The 26,878-nt window shown below is 47.0% G+C and overlaps 1 protein-coding gene across 2 annotated transcripts; it reads right to left on the bottom strand.

The window, feature by feature from the left end:
- On the bottom strand, nt 1-24,556 carry HGD (homogentisate 1,2-dioxygenase). Of its 2 annotated transcripts, XM_008922534.2 has the most exons (14): nt 24,542-24,556; nt 19,759-19,830; nt 16,794-16,882; nt 14,966-15,071; nt 11,610-11,669; nt 11,045-11,136; nt 10,353-10,387; nt 9,107-9,186; nt 8,878-8,977; nt 6,418-6,542; nt 5,743-5,847; nt 4,478-4,604; nt 964-1,145; nt 1-369 (listed from the first exon to the last, which is right to left on the bottom strand). In XM_008922534.2, the coding sequence occupies exons 1-14, from the start codon at nt 24,554-24,556 to the stop codon at nt 238-240; spliced, it is 1,320 nt and encodes a 439-aa protein (XP_008920782.1). In that variant the 3' UTR covers nt 1-237. The 2 variants fall into 2 exon arrangements, with proteins under 2 accessions (XP_008920782.1, XP_017930177.1); XM_018074688.2 differs by lacking the exons at nt 16,794-16,882; nt 19,759-19,830; nt 24,542-24,556 and adding an exon at nt 16,420-16,545 and having other exon boundaries at nt 238-369.
- Nucleotides 24,557-26,878: the final 2,322 nt, after the last annotated feature.

Consider the following 26,878-nt stretch of genomic DNA (forward strand, 5'->3'; position numbering starts at 1 on the left):
TTCAATGTGGCACCAGGAAAGCTTTAATTGGATACTTGAAAGTTAAGAATAATGGTGTTCTTTTGCTGCATTTCCCAAGTTACATAGGGATGATCATTTTCGTGGCTCGGTGGCTGCTGGAAGTGCCGTTCTGTGCTAGGGCACTCGGCATTGCCCGAGTTGACTGTGCCATCACACGTAGGTATGCTGGATTTCCCTGCCTTCACTCATGTGTTGCAAGCAGCGAGCACCTTCTCTTTACTTGCATTTAGGGTTGAAATGGCTTTTCAGAGGTTCCCAGCACTTGTAGTAGTTTTTATCTAGGCGGTTGGAGGTCTGGAGGCCCCACTTGGTGACAGCAAGGCTGAGGGATGATTCGAACATGAAGGCCTGTTGGGAAGAGGGAAGGTAGATTAGGGCAGGAGAGGGAGAGCTTAAATCCAGGCAAGGTGTCTGCTCTGCCACAAACAGGATTTGTATGCACGGTCCAGCACTGCCAGGCTATGTCTCCAACCTGATCAACCCAAGGGAAGAAAGATCTTATCTGGCATTGCAATGCTGGTATTAGTCACGTCTCAGGAGTGACTTTGGACTCCCTGCACGCCCAGACAAGCCATGTTCTTCCAAAAGCTCTAGTTCAAGGTCTGTTGATAATCATCATTAGATTTTAGGGGTAGAGACAGGAGGACAGTCAAGGGGTTTGCTTCTTTGTCCAAAAATTCAATTAATCAGTCTGAAAATTCCCAGCTTCCTGCACAGGCAACAATTTACATGGGCAGATGATCAAAGCCGCTTGCCATCGTATGTCTCCAGGGGAGCTCCTGGGAGTTGAATGGTGCTGATCAGTAAGGGAGGTGAATGCTGCAGCACTTGGGTCCAAGTACTTTTCCAGCTTGCCAAAATGCTACAGTACTAGGCTGTAGTTTAAGAGTGGCACTGTGCCAAGCTGTATTCAAAGTCTTACTAGCTCCTTTGGCTCCTTACCATGGTCCCGTCTGCAACCCTCTCAGGCTCCAGCTTGGCTTTGCTCGCCTTCTCAAAACAGTCGGCATCCGGCCCGTGAGGGGTCATCATGCTGTGCAAGCTGCCGCCTCCAGGCTGGAAGCCTTCCTCCTTTGCTTCATAGTGGCCCTTGATGAGCCCCATGAACTCACTCATGCAGTTCCCTGGAGGCAAAGAGAAGAGTTTGCAAAGAAGTATGACTGGGAGGGATCATAGCTATGCTGTGAGCTCCTTGAAACTCATGAGCTTAGCTGGGCCAGGTTGAGGGTGGAGTGGAAGTTCCTTAGAAGGGTATCATGTGAGGGGACATCAGGGATTCTACAGGCAGTGCTTTTAAAGCTGTACAGGATTTTATTATCTGGATTCAGAAACAGAGCTCCTTAATGAAGGCTGTTCCTTCATTATGAATCACCCTAATGAAGGTGATTCCATCAATCCCCAAATGATTGATGCACAGGTAGACCTGTGTTTTTCTTACCACCTTGAGCTTTTTAAGTACTACACCTGCATATGGACTGCATGGTGTAACCTAATTTTACACACTTGGATTAGAGATCTTAAAGTGCAGGAAAGGAAGTTCTGTATAATCATCCCTGTGCTACAGACACAAAATGCCTGCCTGGTGAGAGAGCCTCATCTGCTGTCCCAGGTTATAAGCATGAAATTATTTTGTTTGATACTCTTCTACCACCTCCAGTGCAGCAGACGCTTGACTAGCTTATGCTTTTGATTCATGCAGTATCTACCTATCTTACTACAGCCACTGTGTGCCCAAAGGCAAGGAACCGGATTCTGCCTTTCCCTAAGGAAGGTCTTCTTCTTTAAGAAGACCCTCTGAAACAAATGGAGTAATATACTTTAGTAACACTAATCTAAGTTAGTAACGCTAACTTAGGTAAGGATGGCTATATCTAATAATTCAGTACTTACTGAGTTAGGCTCCCTGTAAGGAAAGTACTTTAACAGCTGCCTTCCAAAGCTTTCAGCTTTAGTAGACCTGATGTGACTAAACAATATGGCAGCTTTCTGCTTAGCAGTCAGTTTTTGCAAAACCAGGACATGCTTCTGTAGCTGTGTTATATATAGACCTTCTTAACCACTAGTTCTGTCTTTGTTAAGTACAATCCAGGGTCTGAAATGTTTAACAACAAAACTAATTTAGCTCAAAGAAGAGTTGGCCTACATATGTATGCAAACATTCATTAATTTTCATCCCAAGTTGTCAGTGTCTCATGTAAAACTGGATTGTTACAAGCTTTTCATTGAAACCACTCATGTACTGTGCTTGGCACATTTAGACTGCAGTACAGACCCTAGGAGCTGGATCATCAATGTGTCTGCAACAGGACTTTTAATATCTCTTAGGAAGAGTGGGCAGGTGAGTAGGAAACCAGGCTGGAACTTAAGAGATGAGCTGAGTCCAGTTTCTTATTCTTTTGCAGATTTCCTGTGTGACCCCCAATGACTTACGTGTGCCTTTAATCCCTAACAGTAAAATAGTGCTGTCTCTACAAGCAGGCTGTTGTGAAGTTAAAATCCTTTAGTGGCTATTAGGTATTAGATCCCCCATGAGAATCACATAAGCGCTCCCTCAGACAAAGAGGTAGTATATGCCTGTGGTATAAAAACTGCATCAGACATTTTTCGGCCTGTGTTCCAAAGTACACAGAGTAATTCACAGCCTTTGAGGATGTAAAGGTGGCCAAGAGAAGTCAGTATTTATAAGCTGTACAGCCACCTTTGTATGTGAAATTGTTATGGTGTATGGGGGAATATTTTTGGACCACCACTGCTATACTTGGGGCAAAGCTAAGGCAAGACAAAACCCATGACTCTTGGGTGCACCAAAATTCTCTGAACACAGGCTTTCCACAAAATAGGCCTCTTGTACAATATATGCAGAGGGCAGTCTTCAGCAGCACTGAACTTGTTGAGCTAAATATTCCACTACCCCAGACTTGCTCAGTCCTGTTACAGCTCTCTTCGTGGTACGAGATTCTCATCATGGCACTAAATTCAGAGGGAACTAAGATGTGCAGTGTCTTGATAACTGACTTATCACCATGTCTGCCTTACCAGCTCAAGCTCTTCCCCTCCAGGGCTGGGATAGAGCAGACAACCAACCTGCTCATCGTGAATTTAGTGCTGAAGCCTGTGGCTAAGGTACTGTGGTCAAGTGAGTAGCTGTGGTAGCTGTCTGCATAAGTACTCTTAGATCATCACAACATGGACAAGAGAAGGAGAGTTATTTCAGCTGGTTTTAACACAGACAAAGCAAGGTTGAAAAACTTCATATTTGTTATGGTTCACAATGCATCTGCATAAAGTTAGCACAGCTTTGCTGATGAGCAGCAACTTCATCATGGTTAACCAGCAGCGTGTCTCACCTCTTGGCATCTAAAAAAAGTTAATTGGCACTATACCAACCAGTCAGAAGACATGTTTGCATGTCTCCCTCATTATTGCAAATGAAATCAGAATGACAGGACAGGACTTTGTGGGATTTACTAAGCTGGCTGCACAGGTGCATCTACTGTGCTTCCAAGTGCTATTAATTCTGCCAGCCTCCAAGATGCTTGGAAGTAGTCTAAGTAACAGGAGGAGCTGGCTGTTAAACTGTGGTTAGTAAGTGTGCAGAAAGCCTCGCAGTACTTCAAAGTGACCACAGTATGGCCACTTGATATCTCCTGAGATGGGGCCTCTTAGCTGTTGACAGAAGGGGTGCAGGGTGGCCAAGCTTTGCCCCTGAGTCTCACAGAGCAGCGTGCCTCATCCTCACACTGGAAAGTTCCATGTGGGGAACTGGATTTCTAGCACCCATTCAATGCAACATGTTGCCATGCTCTGCCAAGAAGAAGCCAAGAAACTGCCAAAAACAAACCTGCTCTGGTGATGGCAACTAAATCCCAAAACCATCATCCAGTGCCCTGCCTGAGAAAGAGCCCTGTTCCTGATCACTGTCTTCTTAAATGGCAGCAGTACCTCCATCACTGTGCAGGTGGTGATGAAGGGCTCAGGAGAGCCAAGTCACTCCTTCGCTGTAACTCTGATCTCACCACACAAGTGCCAGCTTTACACCCCTCTGTGCTTCTCACCACTTGTAACACAATATTTTCCTTTCCCCTGTTCTTTATCTATGTCCTCTAGCGAGATATTAAGCAATTCATGGCTGGATGACAGGACAATATCTGACGCATTTGTACCATGCCAAGTTCAATATGCACCTGGTCTCTCTGGGACCCCCTCGAGTACAGACATATTCATCTATGTAGACACAATGAGCCCATCGCCTCTGAGTTTTCATGAGATGCTCTAAATAGGCACATCTTTGGATTTGTTCATTTTCCAGGGAGGACTGACTGACTGACTCCAAGAAGCTGACTAATTGAGCCAAGGGCAACAAATCAGACTGCTGCTTCCCTGCATATGCTCTCAGATAAATGGAGGCTTGTTTTTTTTCTGTAGTGCTGAGCTCAAGCACACTGAGCAGACGTACGGTGGTAGTATGGTGGACGGAAGGTGTTGTTAGCTACCCCCCATCGCGGGGGGAATATGACAAAGTCAGCGAGTGCCACTCCAGCACGGGTTGTCTTGGCTGTCAGGACAGTGAAGATAGAAGGATCCTGAAAAAAAAACCCAAAGCAAAAAGCATGAAACAAAGCAGGGCTCAGAGCTGTCTACTCATGTCATCCAGGTGGTAAACATGACTGATTGCACCTCTCCCTTGCCAAAATACTTTTTCTACCTGCACCTGGTGTTACAGAGGAGATCTGGGGCCCCGTGGGACAGCACCCAGCATCTCAATCCCATGCTGAATATGGGGGACAAGAGATTGGACTGGATGGTTCTTCCTTTGAGTGCTGGAGATCCTTCCCCATCCTGGCCATGATGCCCTCATAGCTGGAGGACCAGATGCAGGGAGTGAACAGCCCTGCAAGATAAGGTACTGCAATTCCAGGAGCAGTCTCCAGCACTTCTCCTACCACAAAACCACACCTTTTGCTTAGACAGTTACAGGGGACAGCACCATTCTGCTGGAGGCATTTAGCCTCATGGCCCTGTTAGTTTACCAATAGGGAGAAGAAATTTTGGCTCGTGGAAGTCTCTAGTCCAGTAAAGTGATTTTCTGGGATTTGATCCCAAAACCATCCTTCTCCTGGCAGGTTTTTCTGGAGTTTAAACAATACTGTCTGTTGGTTTTCTCCCTAGAAATGCTCCAATCTCCTTGCACACCCACTTGCATTGCTCTGGGCACCTCTCCCACTGGGCTGGTTTCCTTTTTAGATGGGCTGCTCACATTAGTTTTGGCTTTAGTTATTTTCCATAAGATCTAGAAATTATAACAATGAAAGCTGCCAGCTCTTCAAATTAATTTCTGTGCTGGACTCAGAGGATCCAGGGAAGGAGTCTGTCCAATTGCAAGAAATAAATCAAGGCAAGAATTTGAAGCAACAGCCTTTTTGCTGAGTTGCACGGTATATGTTGGCTTCAATATTCATCCCTCCTCCAGGGCACAGAAATTCTATGCTAAGCTGTATAGAGCTGTTTAAGAAGCTGATCAATCTCCAGTTATGTCTTTGCACCACAAGTCTTGCTCTACAAGAGCTTGATTTGGGCTCAGGGAAAGCAGCACAAGAGATTTCACACTGTTTCTTAGAGCACAATGTATTTTTTAAGAGGCACTGAGCCCTTGGAACTCAGGGCGGGTTTGGATGGAGTGGTAGCCACAAATGCTTTGCCTTGCCCAGCTCCAGAACTTACCGCATGATCAAAAGCAACAGCATTAATGACCATGAATTTTTCCAGATGGTATTTGTACGGCGTGTAGTTCCCATGCCAAGCTACAACATTGAAGGGGGAGAAATCCTACCAAAGCAAAGAGACAGAAAGAAGGTTACCACACACAGACTTCCAACATGCTGCACATATGCAGGACACTGCTCTTTCCCAAATGAAAAATGGGTTTAGTGCCAATGAGAGGTACACTGGCAGCCCTTTGGGCACAGCTCGACACTGTGAGGATGGGAGTTTTCCTCAGCATTTCCACTTGGTGAGTCTCAGCTCTCCCTCTGAGGTTTGGTCTCAGAGGGTTTCTGATGCCCAGGCAGTGCTTGGACAAGGCAAGCTGCAACACTGGCTGTCTGGTTAGAAAATTTTGGCTTTTCACATCCCCAGCTCCTTTTTTCTTCTCTGCCACTATGAACGTATGGAAACAGTGAGGCAAAGAACATCACTGGGTCTTTGGGCAACCGAGTCTTCACTAACACTTTTTCCCCAGGTGGGAAGATGAATGACACAAGAAGACAAGGGATCAGTTCTATTCCATAAAGCTCAGAAGGACCTCCTGAGACTACATCCATGCTACTCAGCTGCATATCCCAGGCCATGCACTGGCACTGAGTTTCAGTGTTACCTGTTGTCCCAGGGCATCCTCACCTGCTGGGCTGCAAACAGCTTGCCCTGGTATTTGCTGATCACCGTGTATCCCCCCGGCACTTGGCGGTCCTCATACCATGCGACGGGCACCAAGAAGTCACGTGGGTTGGCCAGGCCATTGGCTCCTGGGAAAGAAGGAGAGATGCCAGAGCTCTTTGAGCAACCTGGTAGCGAAGTGAGAGACTGGTACAATTTCCTGGCTTTGTGGGTGCCCTTCTGCATTGTGAATGACCTTATTGCTTCTTGGCCCACCACAAAACCAGAAATAGTCATGTACTTGTGCTCCTACGAGTAGGTAATTGTAATACATCCTAGCATTTACGTCCCTTTTGTGACTAAGACCGGTCTCCCCTAGTTGCCTTCTGAATGAGATTAGTACATCATCCTCATTTAAATGCATGTAAGAACTAGGAATTAAGTGAAAAACAGAGGGTGAATTGCTCTCTGTTCCTGGACATCCTGCTGATTGGATGCTTAGCCATGCAAAAATTATGAGCCATGTCGTGAGGGGGCCAAATACATTTCTGAATACTTACAAAATGAGTAATAAAATAGTGATACCTACAGACTCTGGGCATACTGGGGGGTTGCTCAGTGTGAGGAGTGCATTTTCAAAGTGCAAAACACCATATGGATACTGTAGCATTCTTCTTCCTCTCGTTAGTATTATTGTTATAAAGTAGTTTTGAATTTCTTGGATAAAAATGCAGACATTACTACCTGCTGCTAAGGTTTAGCAGTCATTGCTTTTCTCCAGCTGTCACTTTTTACAAGTGAAAAGTGAAGTTAAAATAAAGTAAGAGTGAAATACAAAGGATTTTGGTCTCTGAGGGGAAGGCAGGTAGGTGGTGAGAAGAGGAGCTCTTATAATTACCACCTCCTGAAAAGGTTTACAGGCAAGTGCACCCTTTTTCTTTTCTCCAGAAAGTAAACCTTATAATAGAGTCCTACCTTCTGGAGACCAAAAAAAAAAAATCCCATCAAAGCCAGTCCAACTGTGTCTGAAAAACTAGCTAATGGGAAAACTTGTTACAAACAGGCTAGGGCAACCATATCAATAATAGAGTGGAGCAGGCACAGACCACAATAAGTGGGTGAAGGCAGAAATCTGCAGCTGAAAGGCAAGCTGCTGAAAAGTCACTGTAGGCTCCATGTGGAAAAGATGTGCCCAGCATGTCATACGGGAGAGATGCTCAAATGAGGTCCCATTAAACAGCTGCAAGTTGGGTTAGTTCTCTATTGCAAAAATGACCAGCTTCTGTTTCGCCACGGCCATGAGATGTTTGCAAATGCCCCCTGAATGCAGATGTGTCATGCCAAGCTTGTTACTGATAGGTAACATCTAGTTTACTTGAAGCATGGCCAGTCTTTTAAATCACACTGAGTTATGAAACAAGCTCAGTCAAGTGGGGAAAAAAATCCCAATCCAACTTAAAATGAAAAACAACCAAGCCCAAAACACCTGTCTGAAAAGTGAAGAACTATTGGAGCTGGTTATGTAGTTATTTTAGCTGTTACAAGAGCAGTTTCACTTCCTTTCACTGAGACAATCTTAGTAGCAGTAACCAGGAGGCATTTTTCTCAGCAAGATAAATTTGGAGGCAAGCACTCCAGGGACAAGGAAGGTGACATAACCTGAGTTGAGCACTGCCAGAAAGCTGGCCGGGAAATCACAACGTGGGTGTTGGGGCTTCAGATGCTGTGCCCCCTCACAATATCTTTGTCATGGCAGCAAGAGGCTGTGCCTTCAAGATCTGTGGCAATGCACAGAGCAGGAGGCAGCTGACAGAGAGGATCTGTGATTTATGAGAGCTAGACCTGCACTCAGTGAAAGCAGATCGGCCCTGGCAGCACAACACTGAGATGTGAATGTGTTGCTGATCTGAGCCCTCTGCTGCTCATTTTATTGGTTTCTAATTCTCCAAGGGGAGCAGCTTCTGGCACTAAGGCACTCTAGAATTCCAAGCTGCCTCTGTTAAAAGAGGTGGGGGGGAAAAACCCACTTGATTAAATCTTAAGCAGGGCTTCAAGAATATCTGTTGCCTCTGAAATCTGCCTTTCTTTTTGCCACATAAATTCTCTCCTATTACTCCAGTTGATGCCTTGTCTGTAAGTAAGAGGCATCAGTGGCGATGACCTTTTGAGTTTCTTTCAGTAGGAATAGGTTCTGAGCCAGCAGATGGGGACACTCAGGCCAGAAGGGAAAAGAGAAAGTAGACAAAAGGGTAGGATATAAATAGTGCCTTTGGTGCCAGGGGAATCTTGGGACAACTAGGCTGTCACATTTTTTCAGGAATGCTTGCTCTGCTGGGGACTAATAGTGCTGGGTTGGAAACCATCATTGTGAAGGAGTATATGCATGGGGGGATGTATTACATAGGATATAAAAGGATGGATTTGGGCTTGTAATTCATGCCTGTCCCTATGAAATTCACTGTAGGTCTAACAGGAGATTGTTACCGATGGGTCCCAGGTCAGGCAGCTCAAAATGTGCCCCGTACACCTCCAGAATGTAGCCTCTGGTCTCTCCAAACACCTCCACACTGAAACGCATTCCTTGCTGGAAAACAAAGGAAGACACTAGGATCCTCTGAGGACTTTGCTGACAAACCACAAGCAGCTGAGTGCAGGAGTTGGCTTGCTCCAATGTCTGGCTCTGAGCCACAGGCAAGGCACAGTCAGCCCTTACCTGGATGACACAGATTTCGTTGGGCTCCACTAGCATCTTCCCAAACTCGGTTGTGATGAGCAGTTTTCCTTGCTGGGGCACTGTGGAAACAAAATGCAGGCAGAGGAGCTGAAGTAACGAAGTGACTGGCACCTTCTCTGTCCCTGCCAGAGCACCAGGCTCCAAGGAAGAGCAATGGGCTCTTTCTGACAGAGCTACACAATGGGTCCAGGCTCCCATGCAGAGCTTTGCAGCTGAGATGCCTGCACTGGAGTGAAAGCTTCCAGACCAGCCCCATCATCCCCACAGCACAGAAGGTACCTGTGTGGGCCATCACCTTGTGGCCCTTTGATATGAGGTTTACACCACAGTCTAAATAAATGGGACTTGATATATTTGGGGTCACACCTGTCTGTCTCATGATCTTCACATAAAACAGTGCAGACACCCATCCTTGTCATGGCTGTGGCAGTGTGAGATGTCTGGGAATAACTTTTTCCTGAGGGTAGAAACAATGCTTTGCTGACATCCACATTATTTTCTATGACTGTCCTGGCACAGAAGAGCTCAAATTTTGACTTGAAAAACTAGCAGATTTACAAAACCTGCCCTGGCACTTCTACTTCACGGTAGTGAGGGAAGTAAGCAAGAACAATTTAATAGCTGTTTGATGGGAGAAATGTTCCTGTGGGTGACCTGAAGGCATTCCCGTCCCTTGGTCAAGAAAGATACAAGCAAATATCTGGCTTCTGATACCGCTCAGAATATTTTTCAGAATGTACGGATTTTATGTGCCAATCTCCACACTCACCGTGGTAGTCTGGTTGCCTGAGGCTGGCAGAGCGTGGGAGCTAAGCTGCTGTGCCAGATACTCTTGGGCTGAAGCAACAAAGGCATCTAACTGTAAGCTGTTTAGAAATCCTGAGGTTTATGATTTCCAGAAAACCTCTGCCTGTGGCGTGTCTAATACCAGTCTGGGGAGCATTGGGAAATGATCCCTGAGCACTGCGCCAAGGAAGCGGGGTCACTGCTCAAACAGTTAAGGTCTGTCCCAGAGGTGAACTCTCTGAGCTGCACAGGAGCAGTGCAATTTGCCCAACAGCCCAGCTGATGCCAGACCACCAAATCTACATGGAATGAGGGTGAAGCCAACCCTCCTCCAAATTTTGGATGTAGGGCCCAAGGTTCCGGAAGAACAAAGAGGTAGGCAGGTGGCAACCGAGGTAGAACCAAGTGAGGGAAAGAAAAGGCCAAAACATCAACTCACCAATCAGGAAGTCACCATCTGAATTATAAAGGCATCTAAAGAAAAAGGCAAACAGGAAGGTCAAAGTGGTGTAAGCCCCAGGCCGTTGTGCACACCACAGCCACAGCTGGGGAGTTTTGAGCTGGGAGACTGACATGGCAGAGATCTCCCTTTGGCCCCAGAAATGGTATCTGCAGGTCAGTGAATGCAACATCATGTCTGGTGTGAAGGAAGCAGGGAGTTTTAACGTGCCTGGCCTGGAAGCAGGACATCCTCCAACCTCTACCATGTATGTGTCTTCGTGGCCATGAGCACATCAGTCGTTGTAAACTGAGGAGTGGGGCTGATTTCCCCCATGAGCCGCTGCAAGGAGCAGCAATGCCCATCAGAAGCTGCATGTGTGTTGAACTCTGAGGAGCAGTTCCAGTCCCTGGGACAAGAGCACCTGGATCCAACACATCTCCTCTTGATCCACCCACCATTCTCTTGGTGGCTCCCCACCCCCTACCCCAGTGCTTGCCCATTGAGCACAACCTGCTTCACAAACACCTGCTACGGACACTGTGAGCACCTTTGCCTGTGCACACAAGGAACACAGGGATATACAGAGAGTGATGGTGGGAGCAGGTAGACTCAAGCATGGTGGCAGCAGACCTACACATGCAGGCAGCCAGCCTGGACCAGCCCGAGCCCCCAGAGCAGCAGCCACTGACCTGTCCATCATGGAGGTGTTGCAGACAAAAATATGGACGGCAATGCCGTTGCGTCCTCTGGGCTCACCGGCACCACACAAGGTGTACAGTCCCTGCAGGCAAATCCAAAGCATCAGGAGCGAGCAACAGGCAGGAGAGCAGGAGCAGCCCCCTTTCCTCCCCTCATCCGACCCTTTTGTTGGGGCTCATCCCTTCTCCCCACTTCCCATACTACTACCAGCATTTCTGTGTATAGCCTTTTGTCAAATATGTTGGCTTTTCTTTAATATATTAAGGATTTCTTAAAACTCATGTAAGCTGATGTTTTCCAGCCAGGGATTTGGGGAGAGCTGGAGACTGGGGCTTTTTTTTTTTTTTTGAGAGTTCCTTGAAAGGGTATGAAGAAAATTGTCCACTCTCAGTTGTTTGAAATCCGTGCTCCTCTCCCCTCCCATGAGTGTTCTGCAAGCTCAGCGGTTTCAAAATCACCACTATTATCTCAATGCTGAGCATCTCGTGTGCCCTGCTACCCCCTGAGGGGGAACGGAGATGGAGGATGCCCAGATGCCCTGGTCCCCCAACTTACGCTCACAAAGTCGGTCTTATTGTGAGGGGCTTTTGGAATCTCAAAAGGTTTCCATCGCAGCTAGATTGCAGCAAACAAAAAACAAGAAAGAGACGCCAGTGATCATAACACAAATGGTGGTAATTCAAAAGAAAGCATACCCTTGTTCTCTCCCTGCTTCCCTGCCCTCTGCTAGCTGAGGTAGTTCTCCTTCCTCTTTGCCTTGATAATCTGGTTTACAGGTAGTCTGATTTTTTTGAATTTTTTGATTTATGGAGCCCTTTTAATTTTTAATCATAATTTTTTAAAATAGTTGGCAGGCCTGTGGAGTCCCAAAGTTAAAAAAAATCCTGTTTAAAAGCCGTCTCTCTCTCTATTACTAACAACACCATTGAGAGCAAAGAAATTCAGATGAGCTGGTTTTTCACAGCCAAATTGTCATGGTCCTGTGCTCCACTCCACTCTGGATGATTCAGTCCCTCCATGACCCAAGCATAACATTCCTGTTTGCTCCACCTCATTTTCCCCACATAAGAAGCAGAAATAACTCTACCTGCGTGAGGGAGAGCCATGAGCAGCACTAATTACTTTTTGCAAAACCTGTTGAGATCCTCTGGCAGAAGGTGCCAGAGGAGTCCAAAGTATTTATTGCTGCTACTGTAATATTCAGGGTCTTTGCAGCTCTTGGAAATGAGGTGCTGCAGCTGAGAGCCCCTCACTGAGGGGGTCAGTGCAGACTAACTCAAACACCCCAAATTAGGAGGATGCTGATGTGGCCAGATGCCAGATATAACCCCTGCATTGATATGCTTGACCCCAGATGAAAGTACCTGTGACTCTGGGCAACCTCAAGAATATTGTTTTGCTTTTATCTACCCAATGTGGTCTCTCTTAGCATGTTTTTAGGCTGGTGCCCTGAGAAAACAGTTTATAGTACTTTGTGTCTGTGCCTGCTGCTCCAAAAAATATGGACTATGACGAATTTCAGCTAAATTTGAAAGGGATTCCCCCAAGCCTCATGGAAGGTTTCCAAACCCAAGTCAAAATGTAGGTGCCCAGGTAACTTTTCAGGCTCTCCTGGAAAGCCAGCCTTGGGAGGAAACAGGCAACTGTACCCAGTGAGAGAATCTGATGGTAAAGCTGAGTGAAGCAGGGGCCCATCCCTAATTAATAAGTTGCACCCCAGGCCTGGCCCTGCAGCTTGGCCCTCTCTGCTCTGCTCTCCAACCCTGCTGCAGCAGCCCTGGGTCACCTGGTTGGATCCATCCTTCATCCCTTCCTCCCCCCATCCCATTCACTGCTGGGTAGAGGCACTTTTTCCTCCCCAGGAGACCCTGGCAGTTTTGGGCCAGTGCCTGCTCAGGGTCACACTGCAGGGGGTGCTGGGTGGGGGGGAAGAAGCTGCTGGAGAAGCCACATACTTCTGGATGGTGATAAATACACCCACTAGAAGATCAGATCAGATGTTACTCTTGCGAGGTATTGACACCTCACACATGTTAGTGAGGTGCTGAGCCACAGGTTTTACTTTCAGTGGTGTTTAGTCCCTTTCCTCTCAAGGGCTTTCCACCTGCAAAGCCACAAGCTCTGTGTGCTGCTTGTCTGGCGCATCTCTGCTCCATTTGGGTTTTAGAGATGCAAGAAGAAAAGAATTAATGTCTTGAGCCAGAAGAACGACCAAGACAGACACAGCAGCCAGCACCAGCCAGCACCAGCTGCTTGGGGAAGCTTTTAGTGTTGTTTCTTTGCTCTATGACCTGTGATGCTCCTGAGATACAGCACCTCTGTGCTTACTATTACTTTTCAGGTTTTATCTCCCAATCACTCTTCGAACCCACCTGCATCCTCCGGCAAGATGTTCCACACTTTATGCTCTTTTTTCTGACTGTGACATTTGTTATTGGTATTTGTTTTTTCCCCTGCCTCTCAATCATAGCTTCCCTAGGTCATCTCTGTTCCAGGCTGGAGAGCTTTCTTCTGTTTCAGCACTTCTTGCACAGATGCCACCCCACATATTTTCATCACCATTGTCCGCTTTTCAGTTTTGACCTCTGTGTCTTTTTTAATTCTGCCATTGTCCTAGGGTAATCTATTTTTTTCCATTGACTTCAATGGGCTTTGCATAAGGTGCCTCCATATGGCCATCTTTTCAGATGGATGACAATTGGGAAAGCTCCTTAAGTAAGCTTGGTGAGACAAAAAGCACTGCAGGGAAGAGTAGATCTTGTCCAACAAACAGAACCTTGTCTCTGGCTCTGCTTCAGAGCGAATGAGAAGGAAAGCAGGAAGGTGGCTCCCACTTACTGCTAGGAAATAACTCCTCTGGGTTTGGTGGTTGCCATTGAAAGCGGTGAGGGAGAGAGTGGGCAGAAGCTTTGTTGCTGTTCCCTTAGGTAAAAAATGTACTACATGTAAATGGCTTGAGATGCTTGAGAGCTGGGCATCTCGGAATTACTGTAATCATAAATAACCGTAATGGTAGATGCGGGCTGTGAAAAGGCATCAAGGATGGATGAGGTGGTAACAGAAATCATTGGAGCTTCATCTGTGAAGGAGCACCAAGAACATGTAAATATGAGCCTGTCACTGCTCCTTGGTCAATGGCTGGAAAACATATTCTAGCAGATCTGGGAAAATATTTAGACAAATGGTGAGGCTGCTGGGAGGCTGGAAATTACCTAATGATGATGCATCAAAGGGCAAAACCTGAGATGAGTGAAAACCAATGACCATGAGATGATGCTGAGAGGAGAACAGCAGGAGAAGATTAGCAAACTCAAATGTTCTGGGGCTGGCAGGGAAGAAATCATGATTAAAGATGATGGCAAGGCTGTAACAGAGGAAGATAAATGCCATGCCTCTGTGTGACTCTCTAGAAGGAAGCTTGATTTCCCATGAGGGCTGCAGAGAAATGGGCTGGCAGCCAGTAGCCTCTCCAAAAGCACAGGGAAGGAGAGGATGGATGGCAGAGGCATGCTGCTGCTCTGCTGGCTGGGCTGGGGCACGATGAGCTTTTGATGGGGGACACTGAAGTAGAAGAAAAAGCAGACTGAGAGGTGGCCAACAGGAGCCCTGAAGGGAGATTCCAGGTGGCACAGATCAAACCCTATGACACTGCAGACATGCTGGGAAGCAGCACAAGGATCCAGTGAGGTGGGAAGTAACAAGCATCGCACAGCGGGCTGTCCTTCCTTGGGTGACCCATAGCTGAGGAGCAGTGAAGAGGTGGCAGTCAAGGCCCTGCTCCTGTGTTGGCCAGACCCCCCGATCCCAAGGCTCCCCTCAGACCTCTTGCAGCTCAGTGCCTTTGTGCTCCTGGTGAGTTTAATATTTGACCATCCTCCTGGCAGGGCCAGGGCTCCTTCCAGCATGGTTACCTGGTTGGGGTCAGGTTCAATTTCATCCCAGTCATTTGTCAAGTGTCCGTCCTCAAGAGGTTTGAAGGGTTTGTGGCAGACTGAAGGAAGGATTCGATACAGCCAGCTACAAAGAAGGAAAACATCTGGATTAGCCTGAGGAAGAGGTTAAACCTCTGGGTGGCTGCTGGCTGATAGAGCTCTTAAAATAACATTTACATTGGTGGCAACTGGAACAAAAGGTGTATTAAATATCAATAATATTAATATTAAAATTAATATTAAACATCAAACACCAGCTCACAGCCAGAGATTTCCAGAGAGATGGCTTTTATTATTGGTTCTAAATATAAACCTATCCTGCTATACATAGGTAAATATCTATATGTGTATTTACATATAATTACATATGTCTACATTTACACACATATGTATGCATATAAAAAAATAAAGCTTTTTCTGCGGCTGAAATACAACAATCTCTCAGTTGGAAAGAAATGTCTGTTTAAACACAGCTACAAAGCAGCTCGACAAGACAGGGATAAGCACAGTATCTAACTGAAAGAACAGAGGGGCTCTCTGGAGACAGAAGGTCACAGCTTGTATCTGAATTTGGATGGATTACTAAGAGTAGCATCCTATGCCTGGCTGGTCATGCCCATAGGGCAACTGGCAAGCCCATGCAGCGAAGACCAGATATTTATATGATGCTTCTTGCCGCTATAGGAGGTCACCCATACCTCTGTCACTGCCTGGGGCCATCACTCTCCCTCCTGGCTGCCTGCTGTGCCCTGTGGCTGTGCCCCTTGTGGCCCCTGCCTCTCCAGCAGCCATGGCCAGCATTCGCATGCCATGCAGGGGTGCAGCCACGCCCAAAGCTGGGCTTTTAATCAGGTGAGAGAGCAGAGGCAATCAGGAAAAAGCCTGAGCTAGGCAGGTCTGCCAGTGCCTTTGATGTGTTAACAGTGGTGATTACAGTTTGGGTGGGTGGGAGAGAGGAAGAGGGAGCTCTCCCTTGAGAGCTGGAAAAATTCCATCAAGGACATCTTCGTGCGGCAAACAATGATTCATCCCTTTCCCACGCACACTGAGAGCTGGCACCAGCCTGGAGAGCAGAGGCATCTCAGATGATGCATTTGCTTTTCATTTGAATGAACAACAAAAGGGGCAGAAAAGCCACAGTGGGAGAAGCAAAATGAGAAACCCATCTTCTGCAATCTGGTCATGGTCAGAGCATGACAACCGGGACAGAGCTCTGGGAAGTTTGCTGCTGGCTGGAACAAGCTGTCCCCAGTACTTCTGAGGTGTTAAACTGCATGCTGGGTGCCTGGCACTGGTCTGAGCCCCTGGGCAGCCCCAAAATGGGAACAGCCTGAACCAGCAGCTAACTGGTCCCAGTCATGGTGCAGGAACATCCCTTAGGAGGAGAGTCCTGCTCACAGGCTTGGTTTTGACACTGTCTATCAGGTGCTTACCAGTGCCCGTCACAGGGTGATGTTTCCATAGTAGCATCAGGGCTGAAATCCCGAGGTTTTTTCACACAACACACACGACCCGCTGGGGACCATCTGGCCTCTGTGAGCATCCTTTCCTTCCCTCACCTCGCTCAGAAAACCATCCTGGCTGGTCCTTTCTCAGCATTTTCTTAACTTGCTTGCACCACCAAAGCCTTTCTTCTCCCTCTCCCGTGGTTTTCTGTCCTTGCCCCTCTCCCAGTGCATAGCAGAGGATTTTTACCAGTCTGGCCTTGCAGAAAGCACTGGTGGCACTGAGGCAGCCTTTCCATTGCTCCCCAATGCTCACCCCAAGTGCCCCACACCACCCACCCACTGCCAGGGGGTCACGGTACCTTCGCTTGTTGGTGGGCCGGGGGCAGGTGAAGGCAGAGCCCGAGAGCTGTTCAGCATATAGACCATATGGGCAGACTTGAGGGTTATTCTGAATGGGAGGAGAAGGAAAAATAAGGAATGAGAAGCAGTAGCATAGGATTTGGCTCTGAAGCCTCCAGCAGAGCACTGCAACAGGTACCTGGCATCCCAATGCCATGGGGTGGTGTGCTCTCCTGAGGCTGTGCTTCAGTCCCAGTAGCTGTATCTTCTTGCTCCTGTGAGGCTGGATGCCATGCAGATACCAGCCAGACCCCAAATCCCCTTCCTACATGTCACAAAAGTTCCCCAAGGAGTTGGCATAGCCATTGAGGCAGCAATATAGGGTAAGCTGCAAAGGGCAGTGCTTGGCAGGGTCAGCAATGGGAGCGTCAGGGAAAACAAAATCATTGCCAGTGCTTACAGACTGCAAAGCAGACCACTTTTATGCACAGATTTTTTTGAGACCAAGTGTTCATGGAGGTTGCCCCAGAGCATCGTGACTGGCTGGTTTCCCAGAGGGCTGATAAAGACTCACAGCAGCTGAACGCACTGAACCTTCTGCCCCTTCTCCTCCTGCCCTCTGCCCAAGGAACTGGTGCCCAGAGCAGTTTTGATGTCATGCTGCTTCTTCCTGGCAATGCTGCTTGCTGCCCAAAAGCATTGAGTGACCTGTGTAGGAGCCTTTGCTTTTCCACAGGGTTTCTGCACAGTGAGAGTCTTCATCTGGAGTACAAAGAGGGCACTTTCCCCTTTGCAGAGCTGTGGGTACAACTAGCACAGGTTTAGCAGCCCTTATGAGTTCATAACTGAAGGACAGATTCCTCCTATTCAGAGAGAAGAAACTAAACATTTTGATCTAAGTAGGCCAGCATCTATTTTTTTGAGATCAGGAAGAAGCAAAGGCATCCAAGAACTGCAGGAAATACCCCAGTGGGGACAGCCATACACCATTTGCTATCCAATCTCCCTCCCGCAAGATCTAGTACAGCATCCTGTCATCGTGCTGCAGCTGAGCGGATCAGCCATCCACACAGTATCAAACACTGCCCTAACAGGTGGGCAGAAGGAAGAAGTAGAGCTCTCATAATATGTGTAACTTCCAACCCTCAAACTCTGTCTTGTCGGCATAGGTATACAGGGAAGCAGGAGGATCAATAGCCCTTGGAATTTTTATCTTAGCCAGCACTACTGCAGATGCCAGTTTTATAAATACTGCATAGGAGAAAGAATCCACCCCTGGGACTGAAGATTTTTTTTGTCTAGCTCATTTTCACATTTTTTTATTAACTCTTTAGACACTGAGTCCAGACTCTGGCCAGATGACAGCACCTCAGCCAGGGTCTGCCTCTGGAAAGTGATGCTACTCTGGAAAACCTGGTGGAGCACATTCACCACAGCCTACTGCCTGATCAGACCAGTAGCCATCACTGTCGATCTTCCAGTTTTATGGTGTCCCTTTCTTACATTTTTTTTTCTAGCCAGCCTCAGAAGCAAGACACTGAGCCAGCCAAACCATCAGTCTGATCCAGCACAGTGGTTTGTCTTTTTTGTGAGCACATCATAGGCTGCCATGCAGACCTGGGGGACATATATATGCACTTAATGTGTCATTGTGCTTTATGTTAGTATCCACGCTGGCAAACAACATGCACAATATCAGAACTGGGGAGATCCAGAGAACTCAGGAAAAGCAAAGGGTGAAGCTTCCCGTTGGCCTCTTTGCACAGAGGGTGAAGAGGAGCACCAAGTGATTGACTGAGCATTAATCCATAGAATCATAGAATTATAGAATGGTCTGGGCTGAAAGGGACCTTCAAGATCATCTAGTTCCAAAACCCTGCCATGGGCAGGGACATCTTCCACTAGGCCAGGTTGTCCAAAGCCCCATCCAACCTGACATTGAACACTTCCAGGAATGGGGTATTCACAACTTCTCTGGACAACCTGTTCCAGTGTCTCAACAATATCATAGTGAAGAATTTCTTAATATCTAAACCTACTCTCTTTTAGTTTGAAGCCATTCCCCCTTGTCCTATCACTACATGCCTTTGTAAAAAGTCCCTCTCCAGTTTTCCTGCAGGCCACCTTTAGGTACTGGAAGGTGCTAAAATGTCTCCCTTGAGCCTTCTGTTCTCCAGACCAAACTACCCCAACTCTCTCAGCCTGTCTTCATAGAAGCGGTGCTGCCATTCAAGTCCAAGCATTTACAGGAGATCCAAGGGAAGCCACAGGCAGCCTTAAAACGTGTGCTGGTGTGAAAAAGACTGCGCAAGGGAGATGAGAGAGCTTTAATTCTTCAGGATTTCGTTTTTGCCTCTACAGATCAAGGGGCTAGCACCACATGGGTCACGATTCCTTTCTTTAAAACAGAATGACCCAACATAATTTATTTTCATCAAACATGTTCAGAAGTGACCTTTAAGAATGAATCTGTCAGTTTGTTACTACAGACCTTCATGTCCCTTCCCTACAAAAAAGCTGCTCTCTGGCCAAAGGCTTGGATGTCGGCTTCATCAAACCTGATTCTTAAAGAGATTGAAAAAGCTGCTTCTCCTGCACAAGCATGTCTCTCTGCCAAGCTTCAGGCTTCTGCTTTGGTTTATTCCAGAGCCAGTGGCTTCCTTCTTGGTGTGGCTGAGCCACTAGTATTGCAGACTCCTTTAGGAAAAAACCCCGCTCTTGAGCAGAGGTAATTTAGGCAAGTCCTAACCCCCAAGGTGAAATTTGGAAGCTCACAAGTAACTTAAAAATAGAAAGTATGAATGGAAATCTTTAATTCTGATTTTTTCCAGCATCTTATTATTCCAGTCTTGCATAAAGAAGGTTCCTGGTGATTTTCATGGTGGCAGAGAGAAAGGAAACAGTTAAGATGAAAAGAAGCCCAGGGAGCAGATATTCACTATATTCCATGTCGTTCTGATAAATCACTTTAAAAAAGCTCAGTACCTGTCCCTCTGGCAAAGCTCCTGGACAGCGTGGATCCTCAGAAACATGTTCATTTCCAAATCCTGACAAGTACTGTAAAATAAACCACACAGCTCATCAGCATTTTGAAAACACAAGCAAAACTCCAAGCAACCCATCCATTACTTCCCCGTGCATTTTTTCAGGCTCTTTGTATGCATTAAGACTTTCTCAAGCGATCTGTTTGCAGACCATTTTCTCAGCTCCTAAATTTGCTTCATTAGCTAACTATGTGGTGGGCTGGGAAGCACAGACAGGATTTGCTCTCCTGCTAAGTCTGCATGTCTATTTTGATTGCACTCTGCACCATGAAGTTACTTGAGAAACAAATATTGCACATACAGTCAGACTCAAGAACAACAGGGTGATGGATAGGAAGAACTGCACACCAACATTATGGATGTGTGCTAGCACTATTCAAGTTCAGTCTGACTTTGCTTGAGTCATGGATGTTCCAAAATCTGCAGATAGCCTAGCAAATTTGTTCACTGAGTCCTGATTCTCGGGAAATAAAACTGGGAGTTGTTTGGTTGACATGTCTTGTGATACATCCCCGTGTTCATCAAGGAAAGGGTCAGGACATAGATGGGATGAGGGAGGGAGGAAGGGAAACATAGCCAAGTTAAACTATGTCACTGATTTGCCCTAAATAAGCATTGTCCAGTTGAGCATGAACCATCCATCATGGTAGTGAGTAAGAATTAATCCATTACTGGGTGATAATCTGGTTCTCTAGGGCAATGAATACCCGAGAGACCCGTGGATGGAACAGACGTGCATGACCTGCCATGCCTACCCTGCCTACAGCTGCCGTGGTCTGAGTGTGGCCAAAAGCCACAGGACATGGTGGGTGTGGGTCCCAGATTTGCAGCACTGGGAAAAGCCCCACAGCAAGCCTGAGCCACACAAAGGAAGAAGGAATAACAGAGACCTTAGCTTTGCACTGTCAGAAATGTAAATACAGTCCCTTCAGATCCTATAGAAAGGCACGAAGCAGCACTTTTGAACTCTGCATGAACGCAGAGGTGTTTTGGCAGTGATCAACAGTACAGCCCTGTGGCCTGGGAAGAGAGTTAAATATTAATGCTCCCCTCTAAGTACTGCAAGAGTAGCCAGGCTGCTCATCAACCTTCATACAGCGGTGCCGGGATGGCAAAACCCAGGAGCCCTTGACTGACACACCCTTGCTGTGGCGGGGTCGCTGCAGTGCTGCTGTGCCCCAGGAGCTGCCTGCGGGCTCCTGCACAGAGCAACCCTGGCAAGTGGCAGGACTCTCCCTTCGTGCGGTGTGACACCTTGAGAGGCACAGGTCTGAGTCAAAGGTGGAGGGACAAAGCCCTTAGACCTGGTGTTGTTTTGGTTTTTGTTTTTTTTTTTTTTTTTTTTTTTTTAATATTATACAGCCCCTGGATTATTCCCCCCAGGAGTGTTCAGCCTTGGGCAATTTGCAGTCCCCTTACAATTTTCCAAATGTAGCAGACATTAAGAGAGCAAGCTTGAAACCTCCCGAGAAACAATGTGTTTTCCTCAGGCCCCTTTCAGCGACCTGTAAGAAAAGGCCATTCCCAGGGGAGCCAGGCTGGCTGCAAGCCCTGCTCAGCCTGAACCTGAAAACATCCTGGTTTCCATCGGTTCAGGGAGGATATTTCTCTCCATCTTGCAAATGAACATACATCGCTAGGAGTTGCTCTCTGCTGGGTTCTGCAAGAAGCATATTGATATGCAAAGCAGCGGGTCACCTAAGCAGCCTTGGCAAATGTATTGTACTGGAGCATTTTTTCCCCCTCTTTCTTTCCCCCCTTGCTTCTTTTAAACGGAAATGCAGCAATATCTGATGGGACTGCAGCAGTTCCAGAATTAACTGAGACCTCCACACTGCATACTCCTCTACCAGTAACATAAAGGTGGTCTGGGCATTTGCCTTCAGGGCAGCCTTGGTGAAAATGGGAGGAAAGGGGGAAGAGGAGGAGGAGGAGGAGGAAGAGGAGAGAACACACTGATTTTCTGGAGGCACAGCCAGCAAGGCCTGAAAGGCTCTGCCATTAGCACAGCAAGGAGAATAATGCAGTGTGCAGGCTGCTTTCTGAGCATCACCTACAAAAGGCTCAACTTAAAGCTGGTGGAGAGCTGGGACGGGACAGTCTATGTGGTTCCTTGATGGGTTTGTGTATCTGGCAAGCATCACGTGCTCCTTGGCAGCACGTTGCCATGCTGCTGGGGTGAGGGGGGAAGGAGGCACAGAGATTCTGCTGTGACAAATCCATCCTCTGTCCTTCAGGCTGAAAAGCTGGCGACCTGCACATCTGGCTTGACCATCCACATTCCCCAAAGTCCCTTTGCTTCTGCTTGCTGGGCCAGGGGAAGGAAAGAAAACAAACTCATCAGCAAGCATTTTGTTACAGTAGCTGCTCCATGCCCACGTTGGTGCTGCACAGCACCTTGCCCGAGTGCAGCAATGCAGGAAACAGCTTCCCACTGGGCTGGATGGAGAGCTGCTGCCTTCCTCAGCTGCACATCACTGGGGCTGCAGAGGGTGGCATAGCCCTGCTGCCTTGAGAGTGGCGGCAGAAGCTGCTGCATCATTGTTTGGTCAAATCAATTCTTTCTTGCCAAGAAAAAGAATAAAATTCTCAGGTAACTGCATCGAGGGCTGAAAAAAAGACATTGGCAGGACTGCAGCTGCGGGAGGGTAGATGTCTTGCTGATGATTTATCACCCTGAGTGTGGCTCCAGGGCTTTGCCTAGATGTTCAGTGTGGCTTTTCTCGTTCCCTCAGCTTTATTTTGTCTTTCCCTGTGGCAGACCTCAGAGAGGCTTCTCTCCTGTACATGCTTATAGGGGTTGGTGTCAAATATTACTTGGGCTGCAAAAAGAGCTGTGCTACAGCAGCTCCCTGTGAGCATCAGAGTCATCATGCTCCAGGGCTCTGGAGCACCATGCAGGAGCCCTGCTGATGCAGGTTGGTCAGGAGCAGCAGTGAAAAGGCCAGACACATCATGGCCCTTCTCCCTGCCAACCCTCTGAGTCCACGTCCTCCCTCTCAGTTTGTGTGGCACAAGGTGCCCCCAAGCCAAGGGAAATGACCCCTTGCACCAGCACCTGCACCAGAGCATCCTTCCTGGGTGAAAAATATCTGGAAAGATAGAAACCAAACCTTCTCCATAAAGTGGCACCATGACTGTAGTCCAAAGGAACCTCCCTCTACGTCTCTGCCTGGCCTCCAGAGTCCTAGCTACGTTCTAGATATCTCCAGACTGGGTAGGTTCATGGACACTATTGTGGTAATTGGGCAGGTGGTTTCTCTGTTAGACAAAATGTTCCCTGTAGCTCTTTGTTTTCACTTCTGGTTTTAATTACTGTTGTTATTTTGTTCAAGATCCTGTAGATTTTTATGCCAACAGGGCCTTAGGAATTCATCTGACTCCACTTTGGTTTTTGTTCTATAGTTTTTCAATAAAATGAGAGAGATAAAAGCCCAGCACAGCATAAAAAATTCAGCAAAGCTCATTGATTGGAATAACCAGGATGCAAAGCAAAGTGCTCGCAATGGGTGTCATGCTCTGACCTATAAACCATAACCTTTTGTTCACCAGATTAGACAGCAGGCATGGGAAAAAGGCATTTGAAGTCTGAACACATAGTCAGTAAAATAATTAAGACCCTTCTTCAAACACTGCATAATATATTTCTCACTCAGCTCCTGCTGCAGGACACAGGAAAACAATATTCGTCTCTTGACAAGAGATGTATCAGCTCAGTCCAGTCAAAACCAGAGTGTTTAACACAAACATGCAGAAACAGAGATGAGCATTTGTGGCAAAGTAGGTCTTACCCTCTGTCTGGGTCTCCACAGCCTCTTTGCAGCCTAAAACCAAAGCACACAAATCGGAGCTCTGCCCTGGTGCTGCAAGGGCCAATATCCCCAGTCAAAGATGCCATTTCCCCTGACAGAAGGTGGTGAAGGAATACACATATCCCAGGCATATCCAGGGCTAGGAAAATGCTTAGTAACAGTCACAGCCCTGAAGCCTGGGGAGAAACCTGATGATCCTGCACAAGCTCTTGAGACCCACCATGTCCTGGGGTGAGGTCTTGCCACTCCTGCCTGCTGCAGCATTACTTGTGCACCCTGATGGCCCCAGAATGGCTTGTCCCCCACAACAACAGTGAGATGCTGATGAGATTCAGGGTTGAAAGTCTCATATTCCTACTCATGAGGCACAAGCCCACCATGCCACATCCTTCTCCCAGAACTCCCCCCTGCTCTGGCAAATGGTGGAAGGGAAGGCTCCTACCAGCTGCCCTGCTGGGGCTCGGAGAGAAGGGCATGGCCAGAGCCTCACTGTGCCAGGGTGTCCTGCAAGGGGTACTAAGAAATTGGCCTGAATGGAGTCACTCCCCTGGGCTGCTGGAGAAGATGGTTGACAGGGTTGCAACATCTGGGCAGATGTTGCCAGCCAGATTTCATAGGCTGAGGGGGAAACACCCCCCCTGGCACCAGGTTGGGAGGAGGGGTGCGCATGGAGGGTGGAGGAAGGACAACTCCCACCATGAAGAGGTTCTGTGCTGGGACAGCCTGACCAAGAATGATTTCCAAAGGGGGTGAAGAGGGGGAGAAACACAGCAAAATATTTTATCTGAAGAAAGCTTTAAAAACACACCTTGACCCACAAAAAAGGGGCACAATACAATGAAACAGGCTCCAAAAAAATAGTGTGAGCAGAGAAGGGGTGTCCGCAGCCAGCACAGACACCCAACCTCTTACCTGCAAGCCCGTCATCCTCCTCCTGATTGTCCTCCTCTTGGAGCAGACACAAACCCCAAGCAGGTATCTGGCTGAAGCAGCCTGCCAAGCAAAGCCTGCTCGCTGGTCAACTGAGCTTGGTTGGAGGCAGGCTGACAGTGCTGGAAGTGAGAAAGTCCAAGGGAATTTTCAACCTGTTTGCTCAACCCGGTGTGTGTTTAACCAAACACCAGCCCTTCTCTGCAGAACCAACCTCAGGATCGATTTGAAGATAATAAAGAGGCGGGAGGGCAGAGGGACTGGGTTTGCTCATCACTCCTGTTCCCCATAAATGTTAAAAAAGGGGTCGCAGTTCCCACACATGGGGAGAGGGAGAGGACAAGGTATTTAGAACAAGGTACTTAGAAATGTTTCATAACCTTCTTTCATATATTATACCTCTAGCAATTTTCATTTACAGTGCTCTAAATGTGTAACAAATATTTGTTCATTATTTCTTCTGACCTGTGTTACAATGGGGATAGAAAGGATCGCATCCCCATCCTGGTGAAGGTAGAATTATTTGTGAAACATTGTGTGGCAACATTACACAGCATTTTGGAGCCAAAAGTAGGGGAAGATTTTGTATTCCTGTGATTAGAGTCAGTGAGGGGAACTTACAAATTCTGAAATATTAATATTTTTCAAGAAAGCTGTTGCCAAGGAAGGAACAGCAGTAAGCATTTAGCTACAGAATACTAATGAAAGTAGCTCTGCATTTCCAGAAGTTGCAGAAAGAAGGAAAAAAACCCACAATTGATTTTGATTTTTTCTTTTTACTTTGAATTCTCAACTTCCTTGCCCCCCCCTTCAATAAATAAAACAGTATTTTTTCCCCTTTCCATCACCTGCTCTACTATACGTCCTGCCAGCAGGAAACTTCTAGGAAATTTGAATGTGACCCTGAACCTAATATCTCCTCCTCTCATAGAGCACCCTGGAAGCCTTCCCTCCCCAAAGCAGTTACCAGCTCATGTGACCCCCACTGCAGCCAGTGAGAGCTCAGGCTGCAAGAAGAACAGGTCTTAAATAATTTTGGTTTCTCTAAAAATAGGCACCTCCTCACACCATCCTGAGCAGTACATTAGGACCACTGGGAGCTGTCACTTTTTAAGGTCTGGCAAAATAGGCTGGCTGCCACAAGGGAGAAGATGGGGTGTATGAGGAGACAGTGGTTATGGATGGGGGAGAGGGACAGATAGCTTTCCTTGGCTCTAGAAGACTATAAACTGAGTAATCTCCAAGTTTAGGTCTTCTTCGGATCTCCATTCCTGCTTGCCAAGAAGGCTCTCTCCATACCCTGGCCTCTTTCAGCTTTGCCATAAAAAACTGCACCAGCGATGAGGAATTCTCCAGCACAGGCCAGAGGTTGTGAATATGTTAGCTCACCCCGAGCAGTGATTCATCATTGCCAAAGAAATAAAGTGGTTGGCACTCGTCACCCACCCCTGAGACTCCTTTCCTACCAGACAATAGTTAAGAGTAAAAAGTTCACCTCACTTATTTTCTGACAGTGAAGAACTACACATTTGACTACAGTTTTGCAACCTGGAGTTGCAAAGTTTCAGGGGTCTGCAAGATCCCTTTCTACTGAGCCACGCAGAAGGAGAGGTAACATCACATTTTAGCTTACATTCCCCTTTGAGATACTACATTTCACCTTGCTCTCACCTCTTTACAGGCCCTGTTCTCTTGTTTTCTTCTTGTGGCACAGGTAAAAATAAAGGTGTTGTTTTTTAATTATGGGTAGACCTACTTCCTGCTTGTTCTTGTTTCCTAAAAAAGGACAAGGTGTTATCACTTTACTCACTTGATGGCCATGTAATGTTTTAAAGCTTATTAGGCTGTCTAACCTTGCTTTTCCATACCATTCTATTCCAGTCCATTCCATTCCATACAGGGAAAAACATTATTTAGTAACATACTGTTGAATTGGCACTTGATTTATTGACCTTTACATTAAATGAAATACAGAAAAAAATCTCAACATGTGTTTCTGACCCAGCCCATACTATTTAAGAGGCAAATCATAAATCCATGCTGATTATTCCAAATTATCTTCATGTTCTTCATGTATGTGAAAATGTTTTCCAGGATTAGTTGCCTTGAAGCATCCCTTCTCAGGGAGGAAGGTAACATTGATGGGCCTGTAGTTCTGTGGACTTTCCTTTTTGGCCATAAATGGGAATATTAAGTGGTGGTCAAACACTGGAATCGGTTGCACAGAGAGACTGTGTATTCTCTAACTGTGAAGATATTCAAAATCCATCTGGACACGGTCCTGGGCATCCTGCTCCACCTGACACTGCTCAAAGAGGC

Source organism: Manacus vitellinus, unplaced genomic scaffold (genome assembly GCF_001715985.3).
Source record: "Manacus vitellinus isolate BGI_N305 unplaced genomic scaffold, ASM171598v3 scaffold_28_pilon, whole genome shotgun sequence".
Classification (NCBI taxonomy): Eukaryota; Metazoa; Chordata; class Aves; order Passeriformes; family Pipridae; genus Manacus; species Manacus vitellinus.

Coding starts and splice junctions, on each gene's coding strand:
- HGD (XM_008922534.2), bottom strand. Junction 15,072..16,793: donor CGGCCCACCAACAAGCGAAG/GTACCGTGACCC, acceptor CCTTCTTTGTAG/CTGGCTGTATCGAATCCTTC. Junction 11,137..11,609: donor ATAAGACCGACTTTGTGAGC/GTAAGTTGGGGG, acceptor ATTTGCCTGCAG/GGACTGTACACCTTGTGTGG.